Source organism: Dromiciops gliroides, chromosome 5, assembly GCF_019393635.1.
Source record: "Dromiciops gliroides isolate mDroGli1 chromosome 5, mDroGli1.pri, whole genome shotgun sequence".
NCBI lineage: Eukaryota > Metazoa > Chordata > Mammalia > Microbiotheria > Microbiotheriidae > Dromiciops > Dromiciops gliroides.
Genome location: NC_057865.1, coordinates 242481008 through 242505349, shown reverse-complemented (window position 1 = coordinate 242505349; position 24342 = coordinate 242481008). Strand labels below are relative to the sequence as shown.

Below are 24342 nucleotides of genomic sequence, written 5' to 3'. Positions count from 1 at the left end.
GTGTGTATCTTTAATATGTATAGTTATATGCATGTTGCCTCTTAGCATGTGAGCTCCCGGAGGGCAGGGCTTGGGTGAGTGTGTTTGTGTGTCCATATAGGCACCTTTGTATCAACACCACTTTCTTGGCATATAGTGCTTATTAATAAGTGCATATTGTTGAATGAAAGGAACTCAACTCAATATATTGAGGAGCACAACCTGCCTCCTTATAATTTAAGACAGCATAGTACAGTGAACATATCCCATCTTTGATCCATACTACGTATGACCCTGTGGAAGTCATTTAACATCCTAGAGATTGTTTCCTTACCTGTAAAATGGGTTGGCCCAGATGGCCTTTGAAGTCCTTTTTTCACTCTAGATCTAGATGACCTTAATGCTTTCTGAAGCAATGGAGATACATACACCATATCCTTCCTAATGGCCCTTTAAACTTTGCAGATAATCTCTTGTGTCTCCCTTGGTCAAGAAAACTGGAGTTCAGATCCAGCCTTAGACACTAGCTCTGTGACCTTGGGCATATCACTTAATCTCTGTTTGCCCTAGTTTCCTAACCTGTAAAATGAGGATAATGATAGCACTTGCCTCCCAGGGTTGTGAGGAACAAAGGCATCAAGTGTAAGTAAGCACTTAGTCTAGTGCTTGATACATAGTAAGCTCTGTATAAATTTTAGCTATTGCTAGGCTTGACATTTCTAGTTCTTTCAAAAATGTTCATTTAGTATTTCCTAGAGCTATCATTATTATGATCACCTGCCTATGGCTGCTTGTTTTATCAGATGTGATAACCTAAAAGTGAATTTTTGCAATTTGCAATTACTGTAAATATTGCCTGACCAATAGGATCATTTCATCCTGAGATCAGAGCTTGAGAATCAGAGCCAGAGGTAAAAGAGTCTTTGAAGAATATCAATGGAACTAATAAATGCTTGTCCAAAGGGCCCCAGGGAAAAGGAATACATGGAAAATGAAGGGAGATCAGGGGAATTGTGAGTAAATCAAACCTATTTTCATACTGAAGAAGTTGTGCCCAAAGCCTTTTGAAATTTTGTATTTAATATTCTACAGGGAAAAATATTGCTAGTATCCTGGTGTTATCTCCTCGATCATTATGTTACATTATATATATCTGTGCTCCAAGGAACATGATGAAGGAAACACAGGTCTCCTCCAACCTTTTCATTTTTGAGATGAAGAAATAAGAATAAGAAATAAGCAGAAAGGGTTTGACTTGTCCAAAATCATACAAATTGATGACAAAACCAGAACTAAAATCTAGGTCTTTTAAATCCCAGCTCACTGGTTTTTTCACTGGACCATGCTCAGTGTCCTACACTTATATTTACAGAGTTTAACATGAATTTTTTAGTTGTTTAATTACACTTTGCCCATATTGAGCTCCTGATCAACTCAAATTCCTACAGTTTCTGCTGCTTCCCTCCCCTCCCTCAGGAACTGTTAGCATACTTGGTTTCCCCCCATGTGAAAAGTTATGCAATTGATTTTCTGAACTTAATTGTGCCACTTACTTTATGCTATGAACCATCATCATCTTGGTTGCCGTTCAACCTGTCAAGATAAATGTTAATTTTAACCCTGTTATCTATTCTATTAGCTATACCTTCCAGCTTTGACTCATTGGGACATTTGGTAAGCAAGCCTTGAGTGCCTTCATTTAAAGCACTGAAAGAGGCAAGGCTAAGGACAGTCTTGTGGCATACTTTACTTCTCGACATCTCCTTCCAGGATGATATCTACTCTGTAACTAGTAACACTCTTGGTATGTGTCATCTGATTCCCTAAAGCCTGTTCTACTAGCGCCTCTTTATCCATGTCCCTCTGGCATATAAAGAAACCATGGATAACTGGACAGGCTAAATGTCATAATTCTGTTTGGTATAATTCCAGTAATACTGGTGCTACTAAATGTTTTAAAAGCCTTTTCCTACTTTGTAGTCCTATGGAAAGGGTTGGAAATACAAGTACCTTAGAGGATGAGAGACTTAATGTACCACAGAGGACGAGGATGTGGGGGAAACACCCAGCTTTAGGTTTTCTTCAAAACGCAGAGAAAAAATTAATAAAGTTATAAATTATTACCCAAGTCAGTAAATAATCTTAAAGTACAAATATTTCATTTTATTATTGAATAGAACCTATTTATTTTTAATTAAAGGCATTTTCAGGGACAGAAAAGGGGTAGAGTGTTCAACTTTGTATGTTCTACTTAAAGGTATCCCAAGTAATTATTTTAAAAGAAAAGAATAATTTTTAGTTTGGGCATGCCATGGAGAATTAGTTTTGCAAAAACAAACTCCTGAAACTAGTGTGATAAATGAAGTGAAATAAAGGCTTTTGCATGGTACTAATTGTAGGTTCAAAAGTTACTTTTGTATTTAGAAGTTTTAAGAAAAAAATAAAATTAGATTTAGAAACAAAATTTGTTTTTAATATATATTCATGTCTTTTAAAATTAAAGATACTTTAACAGGATTAAACCTAATAATGAGTATGTGGTATGTAATAATTAAAATCAGCTTTGATGCATTTGCTGCCAGAGATAGATGCTCATTCAAATGTTCTCCCTAAACAAGGTATGTAATAACAATTATAGACTTTCATCAGTTTATGGAAAACTCAAAGCTGAATTTTATGTCAAGTATTCTCTTTTGGGCTTTTTATATTCTAAAAATTTTAGGTGCTTATAAGTGTTCAGTTTTTGAAAGAAGGAAGCCTCCCAAAGATTCTATTAAAAAATGGCATAAGAAAATGTTTAGGGTGGTAAGATAAATTAGAGAAAATGTTTTTTGACACACTGATGAATTATAGTGTCCCGAAAGTCTTAGTATGATTTTAAGCTTTAAAAGCTTAAGCATAAAACTGTATTGACTTGGGATGCTGTGTGCACGCGCATTTGCATGCACACACACACACACACACATATGTTCCTATGAAACTTGTAAAATTTTTAAAAAATTATTTTTGTACTACCAACATTCAGATGTAAGATCAAATTTTTCCAGTTGGGGTTGGAAAGTTGTAGCTTCTCAAAGTTCTATTTTGTATTGAGAAAAAGATATTATATTGCCCTATGTGTCCCATCTGGTTTTGGATGCCACGTAGGAATTATATTTTTAAACGAATTAAATATATTCTGCATAAATGTAGTCTTGAATTTTTAAAGTGGTTGTCTAGGATTGCACGAAATTTGTCAAAGTTTTGGGGCCTCTGCAGATTACTTGCATTATGGTAGAGTTTAAGTATGAAGTAACTTTTCTGCTATGAAGGTGCTTTGGTTTAAAAAAAAAATTTGATATATATTATGTTCATTTTCTTTGATCCCAAAATACATATAGAAATGTTGTATTTGCTATAACTCTGGTATATAAACATAGCAATGTTATTGTTTAATTTCAAGACACGAATAGATGACGACAAACTGTTTTTCCACATAGAAAAATAGCTTAAAACCTAGAATTAAAAAAAATAAACTCACATTGTTTTGCTGTCTTTTTCTTGCTTTGGTAACTTTAGTCTTCAAGCATTTAAAAATACATCTTTAGATAGAAAAGAACTCACAAAATTGTAAAATTGCACAGTGAAATGGAAGAGTAATTGTCTCATGACTGTTTGGGCTTCTCAGAACTTGTGAATAAAAACCTCATCTATAAATAACCATGGTATTTTGAAGTGGTAAAATATCAACTTGAAAGTAAATTGTGATTACTTAAGATATCTTAAAGGAAAACCCCTAAGAGTGTTCAGGGCATTTATGTCAAATGCTACAATCCATATTTTTCCATGTTTTACATTTTATTCTTCTTGGTATTAAGACTTTATTTTTTGACCTACATGTGAAATGGTATAGGATTTCATTAAATTGTTAGCAGTTAAAAGACTTCCTTTTAAGTCTCTTAACTGCTGGATAGCATGATATTTTAAAAACTTCAACAGGTATTTTTTTTCTCCATTTTTCATTGCTGAAGAAATGACTTCACAATCTCAAATCAAAGTCCACACTGCAGTGAGGAGAGCTTTTCTACTTTATTACAAAGAGAAGAAGCCTTTATGTGGTCAGAAAATACAAGATTGATCTTTTTTTTTTTTTCTCTTCCTATGAAACGCTGCTGTTCAAACAGCCAGAGTGAATTGTCTCAGTTCACTTCTTTAAGTCCCATCACATTCACTTGGGTATGGATGTCCTTGGCTGCTGAAAATCTGGCCCTTTAGTGCACAGGGCGACAAAGGAGTCCCCTGACCAGCAGTTCCAGAATGTCCCGTTTTCATATATTGCATCCATGCACACCTCCTAAAAATGAGGTACAGCAGGGCAAACATTTTCCAAAATAGATGTCATATATATAATATATACACATTCGTACATACATACCTTTATTCATGTGATGTCCAAAAATTTAAAAAAAATGTACACATTTATTACAAAATCGTAACAAAGACTGGACAGTGTTTTGCTCATTCTGGAAAGATGAAGCTCAGTAATAACACAACCCTAGAAACCATCCAGAGGTTGTGGCCATATCTTTCTTCTAAACAGTCAGATATTCTTGCATTTAAGCTTGGCGAAAAACTGCCTTTCAAAAACAGAAGGGAGGAAGTCAAATGAAGGAAGCAGACCTTGCTCATCTTTCCAAATGAAATACGAGAAGGATCTTCACATAAAAATGCACAAACATTTTTTTTATTACCAATAGTGCTACAATGAACAATGCAAATTTTGTTGTCTAATTTTTTGGGGTTTTTTGTTTTTTGTTTTTTTCTGGGTTTTTTTTTTCTTTTTTACATTTTGGAAACTATGTGGTAAACTTTTGTCAGTGTACTTTTTTGTCATTACAGATCAATGTCTGCTGTCCAAAAAAAAAAAAAAATGGATAAATTCAGACCCTGCTCAAACTAGAGAAAAACAATTACAAATTTAGTTGTTGGGCAGCACATAATTAGTAAGGCAGGACCTTAAATGGTGACCCTTTGCATGAGCCAATTGCCAGATCCTCAAGGAATTAAAACCAGGGTGCCTGAGCCACATCAGTTCTGCAGTTATGTTGAGTATTGTGCTGAGACAGCCATACCCCAAGAAAAGGGAAGTCTTTAGAAGGCTTGCTGAGCAGGGTTGTAGTTGAAGGATGATGGCAGATGAGGCCTTTCTTCTAATTTGTCATATTCCAGAAGGAACTCCTGTAACAGAAAAAAATTAAATGTTTAGAAGATTTTCACAAAGTTCTCTTGATAGCATCTTTTTGCCAAAACTGCATGTCTAGCTATACACAGAAATAAAATATACACCTATACTCACATATCATTTTCTAAGTAAAATGCTGCATTGCAGATAAGTCGAGTATACAGTATATGACAAATAAAGGAAAAATGTGAACATAGGCCTTTCAGCAGGGGAAAAAATAATGTTCTGTAGTATACATCTAAGACCTACTTCTTTGTTTCGATAAGGAAGCATCCAAAACACAACTTGCCATTACTAAAATATTTCAAGCCCCACACATGAAAAAAATAGTTTAAGATCAGAGCATTGCTACAACGATATAAAGTTTACTTGCTTACTGTATATTTTCTGTCAAAATGCTAGAAGTCTATGGCACTTAAATTATTACAAGCTTTAAAAGGGATATAAAATGATGCCCTTCGAAGTATGGGAAATCACATGTTAAATCTGCTTTAAATCTATACCTTTAAAAATCAAGCTTATGGGGTAGCTAGGTGGCATAGTGGATAAAGTACTGGCCCTGGATTCAGGAGGAAATGAGTTCAAATCCAGCCTCAGACACTTGACACTAGCTGTGTGACCCTGGGCAAGTCACTTAACCCTCACTGCCCTGCCCCCACCCCCACCCCCATCAAGCTTGAAAAAGTACTCCAACCCATTAAGACCTATGGAAAACCATGAAATCTCTCTTATCTCTAGACTCCCCAATTCATAAACCACATGCCCTGAAAAGACATACTGGTTTGTACAGGTTTTAAAAGATTATTAAATGTGTATTATGCTAAAAAAATTCCAAAATGTCTTCTAGATTTATTTACAATTCTCTAAAACTATCCTACTACTTTTAATATTTTCAAGACTAAAGAATATGGCCAAACATTAAAGCCTGTTTTTATTATGCAGAAAAAAATTAGGAATTCTGTTGCCTGAATTTGGTTAATTTATATTGACCTGTTATTAAACTGCAAGAAAGTTTTAACAATTAGGGACGCTTAAAGTTATCTTAGTGGCATTAAAAAAATTAAGCTACCTCCAACTTAAATGCCTTACTACCAAGAAATAACTGAGGAAAACCTGACTTAGGGTATCTTACCTTAAAGATCTGCTTTTGATTGGACTCTCCCAATACCTTAAAAGTTTTCATTATTTGTGAATTAAAATGAAAATTCAAGACATAACTGTAAAACTTCACAATTACAGTTTAAATGTTCATATGGATAGGGAACCATTAACCAAAATTACATTACTAACCTACCTTCTAGTTTGCTGACAAATGTAAACAAGTTTTACTGTGGTAAATTTCCTCAGAAAATTTATGTCCATATTCTGGTTAGGGTAACTATTTGCTTAACAGTGAAGAACACTAGAAACAATAGAATCATTCCTGTTATACACATCTCCCTAAGAGGTCAAAGGGCTTTAAAATTGGTTTTATGTATTTTAAAGTTTGGTTAGCTAAATTTGTGTTGGAATTTAAAACAGATAAATAAGCCAGATCAGTTTTTGCATTCTCAAAGAAGATTTGTTTAAACTCAGTGTTCATGAACCTATATGAGATTCTGAAATCATGAGTCAAACATCTTGCATATATACATCTTTTAATTATGTTATTTATAAGGGGATTCTTTAAGTTCAATTTCCCTAAGTACCATTAGTTTTTACCCTTTTAGTTCTGGATCAAAGCATCTAAAAGGGAAAAGATCTAATACGTTTTTCTTGATCATGGGTATTCTTGAAAACAGGCCATGGGTTTAAGGATTTAAAAAGGGAGGATAGGGCATTCTGAATTTCACTTCTTGTGGATGGTAGGCCTACATTCCCCCAATTTTCTCATTAACAAATAATTACAAAATCATTAACATAATTACAATATAAAAATAAAGGCCTTTTTATTGAAGTAATTATGTACAGGAATAACTTTAAGGAATGTCATGTTAAGACATCCTTAATTGTAAAAATCCCAAGAGGGTTGGGTTTGGTGACAAATCACAATAAAATATTACATATTTAGACAAAGTAATATAATATGGGAATTAAATTGATACCACTAGATAAAAAGTCACATAAATAGGAAATATTACAATAGGCCTATCAAAAGAAGGCATGAAAATACAGAACTGAAATAATCAACTGTTTTGAAAAAACCTGATTTTCAAATAACTTTCTCTTGTGACAGAAATTATTCTTAACTTATTTGATATGGGTCATATGTCCTGTTTGAATTACACAAAATTTCAAAATACTGGAATCTTAAGTATTAATCTGTATAAAAAACTCATCTTAAAGTATGTAGTACAAGGACTCAATAATAAGTTTCTCCAGATGGATATAATTGTCATACTTTACATATGCAGATGTCAGGCCCAGCCCTAAAAGAAACTGAGCTCTTTTTTTTTTTTTTAAAGATCTGGAGATTATTGAATACCCACCAACCCTATCACTTCACACAGACATGCCTTGAGAGAATCTGTTTGTTGTAAGAGAGAATGTCCTGGGGCGGCTAGGTGGCACAGTGGATAGAGCAGCTGCCCTGGAGTCAGGAGTACCTGAGTTCAAATCCAGCCTCAGACACTTAACACTTACTAGCTGTGTGACCCTGGGCAAGTCACTTAACCCCAAATGCCTCACTAAAAAAACAAAACAAAACAAAAAAGAGAGAATGTCCTGTTCAATGTAACTCCTTGTTAATAAAATAGGAGGAGCAACACTTTCTCGTTAAACTTGTTAGTAACAGAGAAATGGAAAGGACATTTATTAAGTACCTACTCCATGCTGGCCACTGTGCAAATATCACATTTGAGCCCCCTTTTAGTAACACATTCCAAAGAGTTGAGTATTTTCTACAAGTCTTCCTTGATAACTACAATAGTAATGATTCTACAGACAGAAGATGACCCGCTTGATTTGACAGTATTTCTAATTCCCTATGCATGAGAGTGATGCACATGGCTGGCCTATGCTTACTGGGTAACTAAGCCTTCTGGTTCCTAGAGCAGTTTCCTTGAGAATACCTCATTTCTTTGAAATATTAAATAGAAGCCAACAAGAAAAGTTCAACTGTTGGATAAGTCTTAATGTTTAAATATATATAGTTCTGGGACACATATTTCAGTGTGAACAAATGAAGTCAACTGTAAATCCAATAGAAAGTAAATGATCATACCATTAAAAAGAATTATGTTGCATATTCCTAATGCAGCCACATTACAATAGATTTCCAAAGAAATGGGCAAAACTGTACTTTTATTCATGTTTCTCTTTCTTTGGCTCTATCACACAGCTCAAGTTTTGGAAAGGAAATGCAATGGGAAGGAAATAAATTCTTAGAATTATAGGATTACAAGGTTGAAAGGAGCCCTTGGAGATCATCAAATCCAACCCTTGCCAAAAGCACAACTCCCCATCTACAAGATCTCCTTTTAGTGTTTGGGAGTTTAGTACTGTCCCCTACCCCAAAACTAATGGTCCTATAATAACGAAGGCACCTCCCTTAGGAAGATTTTCCCCTCAGATCTACACTTGACTTTCCTCCAAGGCCAAGCAAGATAAGTCTAATACTTTTTCCATATGTTCAACATGGTTCAAACATGAAAAAATAAAATTATAAATAAGCTAAAGAAAAACAATGGAGAGGGCAGCTAGGTGGTGCAGTGGATAAAGCACTGGCCCTGGATTTCGGAGGAATTGAGTTTGACATTTGACACACTAGCTGTGTGACCCTGGGCAAGTCACTTTAACCCTCACTGCCCTGCAAAAAAAACAAAACAAAAACAATGGAAACCTTTTTCTTAAAGTGTTGACCTGACTCAGGAATTTTTTCCACAGGAGAATGAAGTCCCAATTTTAGGCTAAATAAGTTGGTATGAAGAACTGAAATATGGATAACTGAAGTCAATCTCCCAACCCACCCCCAAATAATTATATGCTTATCTAAGAAGAAAAATGTTTAGCCTAAACTTCAAGATTTACCTACATTTTCTATTTCACTTATTAATAACATCTCAATTTTATTTTATATAACAACTTTACTTTCAAATATGGCAAGAACAGCCAGTAGAGAAGCTCTCTGTACCTGCTGTTATGCTAGTGAATAATATAATTTATCTAACATTTTAAAAACTGGCATTGTGTATTTTAAAGCTGGCAATAATCATTCTTCTGATACAAAAATATGTTCAACTTTAACTTGTGGCAGAAATGAATTCACATTACTGTAGTAAACAACTGTCTAAAACCTCAAAATAAGAATTAAATAATTGAATACCACTTTATATTTGTAGAGCACTTGAGTTTTTAAAGCACTTTAACATAAATTATTTTGAGAATGAAATTTATTTAAAAAATAAAGACAACTTTTCATATTTGTTATTATTTGTGGGACTGACCTCTTTCACCCTGCTTTTTCTAAATGAATGGCTATGCTTGAGAACATCATCCTTAGTTATTACTATTGACATTTTAGTTTTTTTCCTTTAATTTCTTCCCCCTATTTGTCATTTATATAGCTTTAAGGAAAGCTGAAAAGTGAGCAATACTTTAACTACAAGTTTTTCTTAACAAAACTTCTGCATGACAATGCAGATAATGAAACTACAGTCATACCATATTACTTTTAAATGTTCTTAGGCTTCTGTGAGTTTAGCAATGTTGATCAAAGAAAATGAAAGAATACTCTTGATGCCCCCATATTCAGAAAACTTGCTTGGTCCTCCCCAAATCAGTTCAAAATGCCAAGTCTCCATCTTTGTTTTTACATTTACATCCAAACTGCCTCTACTTATTAAATTTCTTATAATTATGTCAATATGTAGCACATTATTTTTATCAATAAGTCTACCAGCAATCCCAATAGATTATCAATTTATTTTTGTTAAAGTGAGTGGGGAAAAATTATTTTTCAAAAGAATGAAAACTACTTTCTATTTAATTTTTTCTTTAATTCAAATACTAAGTATTACCTAAAACATGAATTTACTATCCTACACATTCTTTCATAAATATTTTCTGAAGCTTTATGTAACACTTAAGAAAGGGACCTACATTCATTGTGAGGTCATTTAGACCCACTATAAACACTTTTATTAAATAACCTCTCACTCATCCTGTGTGAATTTGATAATACAGTCAATAGCAAACATTACAATTATATGGTCATAGAGGTATAAAATAATAAAGAATGCGCCTGCAAACTGTAAAAACATAACAAAGAAACTGGTATGACACAATACATTCTAACAGAATCCAAAAACCACATAGATGAACACAACTGGGCGGGGGGAGGAGAGAAGAAGAGGGGAAATCACATTAAATACCCACAGAAAATTTGAGCTACTAGTCCTATCTGGAACACAGACTGAAGTATGAGCACTTGACTCCATATGAGCTCTACCCTGGCTACAGTAAAGGAACATCCAGAAACAATTAAAGGACTACTTACTAGTAGGTTCTGCTTTTGAATTTATCTTCCTAATCTCAAGGCAAATAGTTCTCATAAAACAGTACAGGGAAACAGCTTCAATTTTTGCTTTATGACACAGAGTTATTCTATTCTCACCTTCGTACAAATGTGCTATAAATGTTATAAGTAATGAGATGACACTTCACCTCTGATATTAAGAGAAACACATCCTGAGACTCAAGGTTCAAAAACAAAATTTCTAAACTCTTAAAATGATTAATGGAATCATTAATCATTCAGGAAAATCTTGAATTTTGGATGTTGGGTAGCAGTATATATTCTCTAGCTTTTCTTTCATATGATCCTGGCTACAAAAGTATATACAAGACAGACAGTTTTGGTTGGTACAGGAAGATGATGTGGTATCTGCGACAGTAAGTACCTTCCTATATATTTTATTAGGAAAATTCATAGTGGTGTTTGTTGTTTATTTCATTTTGAGAAACCATATGCCCATTTCTCCAACATGCTGGCTTTTACCTATAGTTCATGCTTCAAGATTAATTTAATTTCCTTTTTAAAAAAAGTTGTCAGACAAACAACTTTCACTAGGATGAGTAAAATGTTGTGTAAAAAATATGTATATATTACTTTTAATTAAATCTCATTTGTTTAAGTAATAATATAAGAATACATGACTTTGGGATTGCAAGAGGGTCTTTTTATTTTACAATTCAGTAGTCACAAAAATATATATATTTCAAATGTTACCAGGGCTTGTGCAAAATTACAAAATCTCTTTACTATGCTCAATCATTTTCCTAACTATTGATGAAATAAACTGTTTCAGGACCCCCTCATGGAGTCTAAAATCAAGTCACACAAGGAAGTGAAGACAAAAGATTTGCTAAATATCTGGCACATTATTGGAATGGATGTATTGGTACATATACATAAACAGGTAAACAAGGAGGTTTAATAAAAAAGTTTAGGTTTATACATTTACACATTTGCACAAGGAAAAAAATATACCTTAGCTACTTTCCTCCAGTTAAGACAGTCAAAGAAGTAATATGTTCCCCTCTCGTATGTATTGGTTTTCATTGCTGGCTCCATGCCTGGTGCCCTGGTAATCCATACTCGTTCTTCTTTGTGATATCTCCAATCTCGGTTAAAACTTTTAAAAGAAAAAGAAAATTCATTTTTTCCTGCTATTAATTTTCAGTATATTTTACCTAACAAATTCTTTTAGAACTCATCTAAGAAAGGCATTGAATTACAAACATGAATGAAAATGCAGTCAAATTTGCTTCACCTAGTCATTTTGCTTTATTAATTATACTCTTGTATTTTGTCTAAGAAAGCAATTACTTAGTATTTTTGTCAGTAAAATTTTTTTACTGAACTGTAGATCCCTTTCCCTGAACAAAAGCACCTTTTATTGCTAATTGAAATGAAAAAAATAACACAAAAACATGAGGAAAAAACTTGGAGCTTAAATATTTGCCAGATGATTTAGGAAATTTTTTTTTCTTACCCAACTGGATTTTTGATTATCAATTTACATGTAATTTCAAAAGTATGACACTAGTAATTAGTTAATGGTGTTTGTCTTTATTGACTACTATATGCAAAGCACTGTGCTAGGCACGGGTGATGCAAAAATAAAAAATAAAAACAATTCCTGCTCTCAAGGAGCTTATATTTTAAATGTGCTTATATAAGTAGATAAAAAAATAAATGCATTTTCAGGGGGAGGCCCTAGCATCTGGAGGAATAAAGAAAGATTTCCTGTAAAAGGTGATGATATAGTGTATGCATCACAGCTTACAGAAAGGCACAGAAACACAAGATGGAGTGCTGTGTGGGAGGAAAAGCACAATGGTTACTTAGCTGGACCACAGAGTCTGTGAAGTAAAGTAATACATAATAAAGCTGGAAGGGTAGGCTGAAGTCATGTTGCAAAGGGTTTTAGTAATAGGAGAGAAACCAGTTTGAGGACAGGAATGACATAAGAAGACCTATGTTACAGGAATCACTCAACAAACATTTCTTTTGTGCTTATGATGTTCTAGGCACTACTAAATCATTATAGTATTTGTGTGCAGAACAGATTGGAAAGGGGAGAGATTTGAATGAAAAAGTTGCTGAAATAGTCCTTCAAACAAGTCATAAGGACCTGAATTAACTAGGATAGTGACTTGGTTAAGAGAGATGCCAAGAGATATCTGGATAGATTTACTCAGTAACTGTTTACATCAACTATCTGTAAATACAATGTATATTTTCACGACTGTGCAACTGACTACATAAAATTATAAAAACAGAATGGCTAAACATGACAGTTCTTAGATGACTGAATTAATTTCATGTGTGATATGTGACTGAACCTAGATTGGCACGAGTTAAAGGACAATTAATTTGACCATACAGAATTCATTTGAGAACTTAAAATCCAACAATTTTCAACAAACCAATTAAAATAAATTTCCCAGAAGATTAAAATGGGCATTTTTGGGGGAATCTTAATGAATTTTAAAAATCTTCCTTTTACTACAGAACTTGCTTTTAAGGAAAGCAAACATGGTTAAGTAGGACTTATTGAGATTCTACTATAGAAAACAGAAAGCAAAGAAATGATAATGGAGAAGGCTGTAACATGAGATCTACTGTTTAGGTAAAATAACAAGGGAATAGTATGACGCTTTTATATTATACAAAAGGTATGGGGACAAGAAGCAGAACTTGCTTTCTTAGGAAATCAGTGGGGAAAATTCAAACATTCCTCAGCTCAGGTAGTAAATGCTAAAGTAATCTGTCACAAAAAACAATTTCATTTTCCTTAGAAAAAGTATTTACTAAAATTAATGGTAGTGCCTGATGAAAATGAAACTTCATTCTAAATGAACGCTTTTAGAAGAAATTGAGGCTCCCAAATCTAATGATAATTTTTTGGTAATAAGGGCAAAATGCTAATATAGTTAACATGGAAGTCCAATAGTAACATAAGGTACAGCCAACAAGGGGCAGAAGACATTGACGAAAAGCTGTTCTTAGGTGGATATAGAAATATTGGGCAAATATCATAAATTATTCCTGGAAATAAATGGAACAATTGTTTTATACTAGCTATTATTCAATTTGGCCAAGAGAATATTGAGGATGAAAAATATTCTCAGTTTAAAAAATCTGATCCTTTCAAACATGTTAAAGCCTCACTCATCCTTTACTTTTGCTGTGTTTTTAAAATTTCTCTTTTTGTTGTACTTTAAGCAACCTACTATTTACTCACTTTTCTTTTACTATATAACTCAAAATACAATGAAATACAAAATATTGCTCAAAATACCATGAAAGCAGAAGTCTTAAAAATAAAACAAAGTAAAATGACACTATAAAAGGCATCACAGGACATGAAGTTAAAAATATGGATGGGTAGACATAAACTAGAGCAGAACCAACTGGATCAAAAGATTTGGTCAATTAGGTTAATTACCAGTAATTTACATAGCTTCAGAGGCAATGGAAGAATTTTCTTTTGTACTGGGACAGCCCAGCAGAAAGTAAGGACTTAAGGGATACTTTTTGATTTCTTCACACTAGTCTTCATGAATTTTATATATATATATATATATATATATATATATATATATATATATATATATATATGTGTGTGTGTGTGTGTGTATAAATACATACATACATACATACATACATATATATATATTGAATAATAGCTAGTATAAAACAATTGTTCCATTTATTTCCAGGAATAATTTATGATATTTGCCCAATATTTCTATATCCACCTAAGAACAGCTTTTCGTCAATGTCTTCTGCCCCTTGTTGGCTGTACCTTATGTTACTATTGGACTTCCATGTTAACTATATTAGCATTTTGCCCTTATTACCAAAATATATGTATTTTTTTTTTTAGTGAGGCAATTGGGGTTAAGTGACTTGCCCAGGGTCACACAGCTAGTAAGTGTTAAGTGTCTGAGGCTGGATTTGAACTCAAGTACTCCTGACTCCAGGGCTGGTGCTCTATCCACTGCGCCATCTAGCTGCCCCACTTCATGAATTATATTAATGTGATCCACTTAGTCAAACTGATTCTCTAACAAATGACTGAGGTATACATTATGCTAATTTCAATTTCAAATTCAGGTTGTAGGTCATTTTAAAAATAAAGCTTTATGATTCACAACAATATAGTAGCATACCATTATTTATATAATTTAAACATAATTTATTTGGTATTTTAATTATAAAGTATAACCACTGAAATGTGCACTTTGGAGGGAATTTATTATTTCTTTAAAAAAGTAAACTAGCAATCATTAAAGTACTGTGTTTTAAGATTCCCACAGAGTGACTATGACGTCTCTATGATACAAAAGTGATTAAATATTTTGAACATACAGCTCTACTGCTGCTAAAAGCTGTAACACGTCTCCTCCATTCATGTAATAGAGATAGAATAGTAGATCTTCTCCATATCGGCCCAGTTTTATTGCAGCCAGCTATAAAAGAAGAATATGCAAATAAAAATCAAGAATATAAAACAAGAATGCAAATATAAAAAACATCATTTTGAAAATGAGAACATAGACTATTTTTAACTTTGCATGTTATAAACTACTCAGAGAACTAGAATTCTAAAACAATTTTTTTGCTGACTAGAATGGAATACTTATACTTTGCCTGACTGACTGATATAATGGTTTCCAACCTTTTTTTTTTTTTTGTAATGGAAGAATATATCACAAATAAAATTTTGAACGGATGAAGGCAATTGGGGTTAAGTGACTTGCCCAGGGTCACACAGCTAATAAGTGTCAAGGGTCTGAGGCCGGATTTGAACTCAGGTCCTCCTGAATCCAGGGCCGGTGCTCTATCCACTGCGCCACCTAGCTGCCCCGAAGTAAAATCTTTTAAGATTTTAAGAAAGTTTCCTATTACTATTGGAACCAAATAAAGAAGCAGATTTTATTTATTTGTTGGTGAGGAGGAAGGAGAGAGGAGGGAAGAGGAAGGAAGGTCCAGAATTACAATTCTGTTCAAGTAGCAAATGCCCAGGGTGAAAATTCTGTCACTGCTACAGCTCAGCAACAATTCTGGACCCCACTATCTTGGTGAGCTGACTGGGCTACTACTAATAGGTTGTGATGTCCCCAGTGTTATACAGTGAGTATGTGTCAGAATCAGGACTTGAACCCAATACTTCCTGACACAGAGACTGGACTTCTATTTACAGAACCACACTGCCATCACAATTTAAAATACAGGAAATAAATACTTTCAAGTCAGCTTTATTTAAAATCTAGTAATATTATAAGCAACTTAGCAGGAATATGGATATTTGCTATGATTCATGTAAGAATATCGGGTGTGATAGCTAATTTTATATAAGCCATGTCACAATTTTCTTTTTCCCTTTATTGTTTTTTTTACATAAGCCAGTATTGGAAACAAGTTTTTGTACTTTGTACCATTGTTTACTTAAAATATTTCAGTTTTGTTTTTAAATGTTCTGTATTGTGCTGTAAATACTGTTGTAATTTTGTTAGATCTGTTTTTGTTTTAACTTTGGTATGTAACCCAAAGAGAGAGATAGCTCTCATCACTATTTTCAGGTTTTTTTCTTTGGAAGACCCCAAAACTAGACAGGTTTGCTGTTTATTGCATCTGGCCTTGCAACTTTTTTCTTTATGTAATGCTATGGACTGCTTCATCGAATACCAGGGTTCCACAAAATGCTGTACCAAGGAGAAAGAATTTCAGGTTCCAAACCAATAAAAGACGACAGTGTCCCAATCACTAGGGAGCTACAGTCATTCTAACTTTCCACATCAAAGGCCTCATGCAGAGAATATTTTTTCTTGTGAATACAAAATATAGGCAATTACTAATTTGGTTCCAAAAGTCTAGTAAAAATAATGTTTATCTTTTCATGTCCCAATGTTATGCTTGCCTATATATTTAGGAATTAGTCTTTAAACAGTCCTATGTTCTTCCTACTAGAGTTTCTCATGCCTCATACAGAATCACAGTCTAGTCAATTTTTTAAAAAAGTGCCTATAGTACTATAGTAGGGAATTGTACTAAGTGCTGGTGATGAAAAGAGAGAGAAAAAGTAGACTCTGCTCTAAAGAAGCTCACAGTCTAATAGGGCAAACAACAAGTAAACAACCATGTAAAAGATAAACAAGAAATGATCAGCAGAGGGAAGGCACTAGATATTAAGGGGGTTCGGGAAAGATGTTTTGTAGAAACTAAGACTGGAAAGAAATCAGAAAAGGCAGGAGAGGGAGGGACAGAATTTTAGGCATGAGAGCCAGCCCGTGAACATGAGAGCGAGGAAATAAGACTGGAAAGGTTTGGGAAGGGGCCAAGTGATGAAGGACCAAATAAAAGATTTTCTATGTGATCCTGGAGGCGATAGGGATTGACTAGCATTCAATTACTAGGGGGTGACATAGTCAGAAAAGCAATTTGATATCTGAGAGAACAGACTATAGTATTGAAAACACTTGAAGCAGGAAGAGCAACCAAAAGACTAGTCTAGGTGTAAGGTGATAAAAGACTGTGACAAGGTGATAGCAGTGCCAGGAGAGAAAAAGTGATTTACAAAAAAGAGAGACATTACACAGTGAAGGCTGCTAAGATCTGGCAACAGTTTGGATACAGAACAACACCTAGATTATTAGCCTGGGTTACTAGGAGGATGGTGCTGCCCCAGACAGTAATGGGAAAGTTAGGAGGAGAAGAGAGCTTATGATTGGGGTGGGGGGCTAAAAGAAGTAATGAGTTCATTCCATGACATGTTGGGGAATAGAGTTCCAGGTGTCCAATAGGTAGTTGGTGATTCATGACTAGAGGTCTGACAGCAAGGTTTGGGCTGGAAAAGTAGATTTGAGGATTATTAGTGGAGATGATAAAATGAATCCGTGAGAGTTGATGAGGTCACCAAGTAGAATAGAAAAGAGAGAAAATGAGAGCCCAGGACAGAGGCCTTGGAGGACTACCATGGTAATGAAGAATGACATGGATGAAGATCAAGCAAAGGAGACTGAGAAAAAGTGGTCATACAGCTAGGGGAAGAACCAGAAGAGAGTAGCAAGAAAACCAAGAGAAAAGAGAATATCATGAAGGGTGACTGACATAGGCTACAGAAAGTTCAAGAAGGATAAGGGCTGAGAGAAGGCCATTAGGTCTGGCAACTAAGAGATCACTGGTAACTTTGGAGAAAAGTTTCAATTTAATGAAGTGATCAGAAACTAGACTGCAGATTTAAGAAGACAGTGAGAGGAAAAAGAACGGATCAACTAACTATAGAAGGTCTTCCCAAACAATTTAGTTACAAAAGAGGAGAGATATTACAATAGCTAGTGGGATAGATGGCTAAAGTGAAGATATACTGAGGATGAAGGATATATGGGCTTCTTTGTAGGCAGTTGGGAAGATCAAGGGAATAATCTGCTAGAAAAGACAGGATGGAATGGGACGCATGTAAAGGGTTTGCCTTGTCAACAAGGGCTACCTCTTCACTTGAGACAAAGGTGAAGTTGAGATGGTGGTCGAAGGCAGCTGAGTAATTAAAGGTGAAGTTGAGATGGTGGTTGAAGGCAGCTGAGTAATTGGAGATGACAAGAACAAGGAGGAGGGGATCAGAGAGCTCTTAGCAAATGTTCTCGTTTTTTTTCAGTGAAATATGAAGCAAGGGTGTCAGATGGGAGGGTCATGAGAAGGGAGAGGGGATTAATTAGGGAAGTGCAAAAGGATTACCTTGCTATAGTGAGGGTTCAGTTGAAAATAAGCAACACAAATTTGTGGTACAACATCCAGTAAGCATGGTTTTGTGATTTCTCTCCAGCTTTGTTCAGTAGCACATAAATAGGAGGAAAAGGGGTGGGAATAATCCAAGGCTGAGGCTGGACAAGGCAAGATCAGCCATAGGACAAGGGAATGAAGAGACTAGAGAATGGAGGACAGTTTCCCGTTGAATCTGTTCACCAAGGGGTCAAGATGAAGAAGGGTGGAGAATACAGCCAGTGCAGGGGTGTTTGCCTGGAAAAAAACTGAGGGACCTAGGCATTGGGGACCATGATGAGGATGAAGATCCAGGTTTGGGGTTGCAAGGCAGGGGGAGAGGTGGAATGAGACCATCAGTGATCAGAGAAGGCAAGTGCAGAGTTTATGAACGTCAAAGTGGAACAACTGCAGATAATGACAAGATTTCTGTGTATAGTTGAGGTGGGGTAGAAAAGTAAGTTATGGGAAATAAGTTGAAGTAAGAGGTTAGGGATACTGAAGTCCCCTTCTATAAGAACAAGAGTTAGGAGAGGAAAAGTTAAGATAGTGAGTCAGGCAATGAACTCACGGAGGAAAGAAAAGTGTGCTGAAGGTCAGTAGATAATTGTTACCAGAATTTTGACCGAGCGGTAAATACAGACTGAGTGAACGTTAAAGTAGGAGAGGTTACTGAGTGATGGTAATAGAGAGAGAACCTGGAAGTGGTAATGGAGTATTCCCACTCTCCTACTTGCCCAGCAAAACAGGGGATACGAGTCAAAGTGCAACCAGTGCTGGAAAGATAAACATGACAGCTGAGTCATTAGGAGGGAGCCAGATCTTAGTGAACACAAGAAGATAGGAGAAAAGAAAAGATTTAAATGAAAGTAGGCTTGCTTTCTAAGGAGGAAAAGTTGCACAGAACATAGCAGAAGGGGTGGGTAGCTGGTGGGAGAATCAGGAAAAGGGGTGTTTAGTTGAGGGGAATGGGAAAGAAGGAGCAGTCATGGTAGGACTGAAGTTTGAACAAGGACAGCCAAGGGTTCAGAAATCACTGGGATTGGAAGGGTATGATAGGGTACGGATGTGTGAATCACTGTGGAATGAGTTCCTTATCTCAAGGTTCAGGTTCAGCCAGAAAGGGGGAATTGGAGGTGGGAGAACAACATCAGCACACAGGAATAGGAGTAGGTTCAGGTGAGACAAATGGTTGAGATTGAGATAGGCATATGCATGTATGCAAGGCACTTATGCACAGGGTGCTGGGAGGGAGTGCAATGAAATGGCTATTCCAAGAATGCTAGGGTCTAGAATATTCCCCTCCTTTCCTAGCAGGCACCTGAGGAGTTGAGTTCCTCTAAAAGCATATAAGGGGACAGCTAGATGGCACAGTGGATAAAGCACTGGCCCTGGATTCAGGAGGACCTGAGTTCAAATCCTGTCTCAGACACTTGACACTTACTAGCTGTGTGACCCTGGGCAAGTCACTTAACCCTCATTGCTCCACAAAAAAACAAAAAACAAACATATAAGAGGCATTGTTGAGTACTGGGTTTTGAAGTCAGAGTTTGATTCTTAACTCTACCACTGTAGGTCTCTATCTATATGACCCTGGGGAAGTATTTCACCCCCTTTATTCCCTTAAGTTCCTCATCTGAAAAGGAAGAGGTTGGACTAAATGACTGATGAGGTCTCTTTTAGCTCTAGATCTGTGGAGAATGTCAGCAAATTACAGTGTAGATGAAAGAGAATGAATTTGCTGGATGTTAAAAATAAAAGCCTGGGACCATTACTACAAATAATTATTAGTGAAGAAAGGTGGAGGAATAATGTGCACAATTCATTTTGAAGTAACTCTTCTGCCTAGTAATCACAGGCTCTTACAATCTGGTGCCATTTTACCTTTCCAGTCTTATTTCATTTCTACTCTCTAAGCCTGTAGTCCCCATCAAACTAGTCTATAACCTGAATATACTATCACTCTCCCACATTTGCTCATATTCCTTCTAAGCCTTAAGTTATTGCCTCACCCACTTTGCCTATTTATTTCTTCCCCATCCTTTAAAGCCCAAGTCAAATACCATAAAACATACCTGACTCCATGGCTGATGACTTCCCCATTCTAATGATCTGTATTTATATCTATCCCCATCCTAGCCTGTTTACTCCATTAAGTCAATGTCTTATTTAACCTTTGTATATTACCTATAGATCAGTAACCCAATTATTTGTTAAAAGAATTAATTTGAAAACTAGGATCCGTTTCTTTGCCAATTTGGCCCAAAATTATAAAAGTCTGTAAAGTAAGTCCTAGTTGACACATTTCTTCCTGCTTACACACATACTGCTTAGTTTCAAAGAATTTTCCCCATTATATATATTCTTCTGTTGTTATAAAATCTTGACACAGTGCTTTTTATTGGCCGCCTCTCCTCTCTATATTTCTGCTTGCTGGTTTAAAAGGGTTAACTCAATTTTATAATTTTTTTCTATTTTTGACATTTAAAATACTATTTCTCATCTTAGGTAGAAATAGATTAGGGCTTTGATCTGCTAATATTTGTTTTATAACTAGACAGGAGAAAAGATCATATGAGATAGGGGGAAATGTATTTCACAAGTGAATTTTTAAGCATATGACATCCATTAAGAGAGGTAGTAAAAGTAGGAAGATAATTCTGGGCTTAGAGTTAGGAAGTCCTGGGTTCAGATCCTATCTCTGATACTTGCTAGTTTTTTGACTTTGAACAAGTCATTTACCCTATATATGCATCACATAATTCCCTATAATTGATCTATTTACTAAGTAATAGTTGGGTTGAAATCTGTGGAAGGAGAAGAAGTTCCCATGCCAGGATTTTACCACACTGAGGAAGACAAAGACCCTTCATGTATTCTCACAACATTCATTTAAAGTCACAACATAAAAGTCACTTAAAAAAACCTGTTCACTTTTAAGAACCAAATCACATGATATCATAAGAGATTTATCAAAGGGGCAAGGACTGCCACATCTGTGTACAAAATGGGCAGAGGTGCTGCCTGTATGCTGCTCCTGACTGCTTTGGAAAGCAGAATATCAGCATCTACAAATGATACGGGGTCACCAAGAAACAATTTGAATGTGTGAAGAAAAAGAGGAACAAGAGGAGATTAAATAGAATTTTATGAAACTAAAAAGACATATAACTTTGCAAATACAAGGAGCTAAGTATTTTTGAAATGTAGCATTAAACTGTAAAAATGTTTTACTTGTCAGATAATTAAGCTTATGTTGATTAAGGAGAAGAAAAGCATACTCACCTTATCTCTAATGTGAATGTTCGTTAAGTACTCAGATGGAACGTGGAAGTCTATATAATAAAAAAGGGGGGGTGCTGATTACCTACTTATCTACAGATATTGGGGGTAAAATTGAGGGGACAAGTTTTAATGTGAATAGATTCCCCTACCTATGTCTTGAGGTCGACAAGGTGAAGATGCCCAGGGTGATGCAAATTTGGGATAGAGATTTCTGAACAGGAAAACAAAAATTACTATGAAGTCAGTAAATTTTTCCCCAAAACATATACATATATGTATACATATACATATAGATATATGTATACATATACATATAACAAAGAATTTAGTAATACCATCATATTAAATTTGGCAGGGGGAGGGGGGAGATAGATACTACACAATAATTATTTATCAAAAGTTTTTAATATCTTTGGCACTAAGTTCCACTGCTGGAATTTGGAGGATATGAATTTACAAATTAAATCAAGATACAAGCTTTCTCCAGTTGTTGACTTATGAAATAGCAGAAGAAAAAAATTAATAAATTAAAGATCTGAACAATGCAAAGGGATATTACCCCTTTTATAATACTAACTCCAGAAATGTAATCAACACAAAGTAGCACCTGGAGGTCTAAGTCAGATTTGCAATTTTCTGCTTTTCTTTTTCACTGGGGTGGGTGAGGGGAGAAGATTATAACAATTCCAAATGGGACTTAATCTCTCTATAACTTGCCTACTTTTAGAATCAAAGTAATTTCCCACTTTTTTTGGGGATACATTCATTGATATTCACTCTAGCACCAAGGCTCCCCTTCTACTTTTAGCATGTTTCTCTAAGTGTTTTGCCAAACTAAATATGGGACAACTAATATCTTATGTAATTCTATAATAAAAGAAATAATATGATACAAATAGCATAAATCTCACAGTTTAGTGAACAAAAGTAGCTTAGGCTAAATTTATATAAAGTGGTGTCATTTTTTAAAAGTCAATTTAAAACAGTAAGTATCTAGTAGAATTACAGATCCCATATCGTTAAATTAAGACTTCAGATTACAAGTAGGACTGAAAATTAAAATACTTAAAGAACTGATGGATTAAGCAGTTATCTGGGCATCTGAGAAGGAGCCATTTAGTGGAGGCACTTCAGCTTAAAAAAAGATCGTATTTTCTACAAGTTTATAAAAAAGATCTAGAATGTTCATGTATTAAAAAATGGATGAATACATCTTATTGAAAAGGATAGCTATCAAGCTACTGTAATGCCCATAAGGAACATAACAAATTGCTAGTTTGATGGGAAGCTTACAATTCTAGCCACACCAATGACTTTCTTCAAAATGTATGAGGCTATTTTTACCATTAAAAAAATCTTAATTTCACTGACTTGACATTTCAATGCTTAACTTTACAAAAATTGCTTTACTTTTTTTTTTTAAACTAGAATAGAGACAAAAATGAATCTGCTATCATGAAAAGCAACACAGCTACTTTAAAATAATTTTGTTTCTGAGAAAACAAACTTACTCAGGAGAGTTGAGATTGAGGCCTAGTGTTGTTAAGTCACTTCCTAATGCAAGATGTACCATTCCTGGGTCTGTCTCTGCTGCTCTAATAAATGTCAACAAGCCAATCATTCCAAATTGGTCCGTCACCATCCCTTGAGGAATGTTAGTAACCCGACCTAGATAAGAACACCACATTAACTTTATTTTTAAGGAAAAGAAGTGAAGAAAACACATGCAAATATTTGTTAAATTGTCTCTTATATGGGCCCACCATCAGGTAACACCTGGATCCCTTTTTTCTGCTGGTTGTTGTTCTGTGTTGTTGAACTTTTGTCTCCAGGGAATTTAGGTCCGTCTGTACTTGAAGATGTCTTACCAGATGTATTCAAATTCTAAAACAAGAAAGAATTTTCAAAAGTGAATGGGAACTTTGCTACCTGCAAAAACTCTCCCATATTTAACAAATATTTATTATGTGACTGGCACCACATCTTAAATATACCTATAAATTATATTTAAGTTAGTGGAAAGTTAATTTATCTTCCATAAGGTTCAGCAGTCTATTCCATATTTGAAAACTTCTAGAACTGGAGTTATTAACCTTTTATGTCATGGATCCTTTTAACAGTCTGGTGAGGTCTCACAGACCTCCTTTATAGCACTTTTGAGATGGACAAACTAAACTATATAGGCTTTTAAAAAAATGATAATTCATGAACCCCTTGAAATCTAACCATGGACACCAGGTTAAAAACCTCTACTCAAAAGTTTCCACAGCACCCCATAAATTATTGAAATAAATTTAAAAGAATTAGTTGTTTTTTTTAAGTACCAAGCCATATTTCTCTGTAAAGTCAAGAAGCGAGAAAAATTACATAGATAGCTTCATGTTTGGGAGAACTTTAAACACAATTTTATAAAGGTTTTCCATTAGAAAAAACAAATTATCTAACATATTTCCATAAATAATCACTACTATTGCTTAGAATATGTGATCTCTTAAATTGTTCTTAATCTCCTTATGTTTTCAAATGTGATAATAAATATTATTTTCAGTGAAAGGGATACTTCATAAAGCGTGAATGAAATAGACAGGCTGGGCAAACCAGAAGTAGG

At 34.7% G+C, this 24342-nt stretch overlaps 1 protein-coding gene across 1 annotated transcript in view; it reads right to left on the bottom strand.

The window, feature by feature from the left end:
- Positions 1–4028: 4028 nt before the first annotated feature.
- The window catches only part of CNOT2 (CCR4-NOT transcription complex subunit 2), a 179932-nt gene continuing 159618 nt past the window's right edge, over positions 4029–24342 (bottom strand). Inside the window, 7 exon segments of the mRNA XM_043966896.1 lie at positions 4029–5196; positions 11670–11814; positions 15060–15160; positions 21735–21784; positions 21884–21945; positions 23246–23402; positions 23498–23618. Coding sequence (XP_043822831.1) covers positions 5110–5196; positions 11670–11814; positions 15060–15160; positions 21735–21784; positions 21884–21945; positions 23246–23402; positions 23498–23618 — 723 coding nt within the window. The 3' untranslated portion in view covers positions 4029–5109.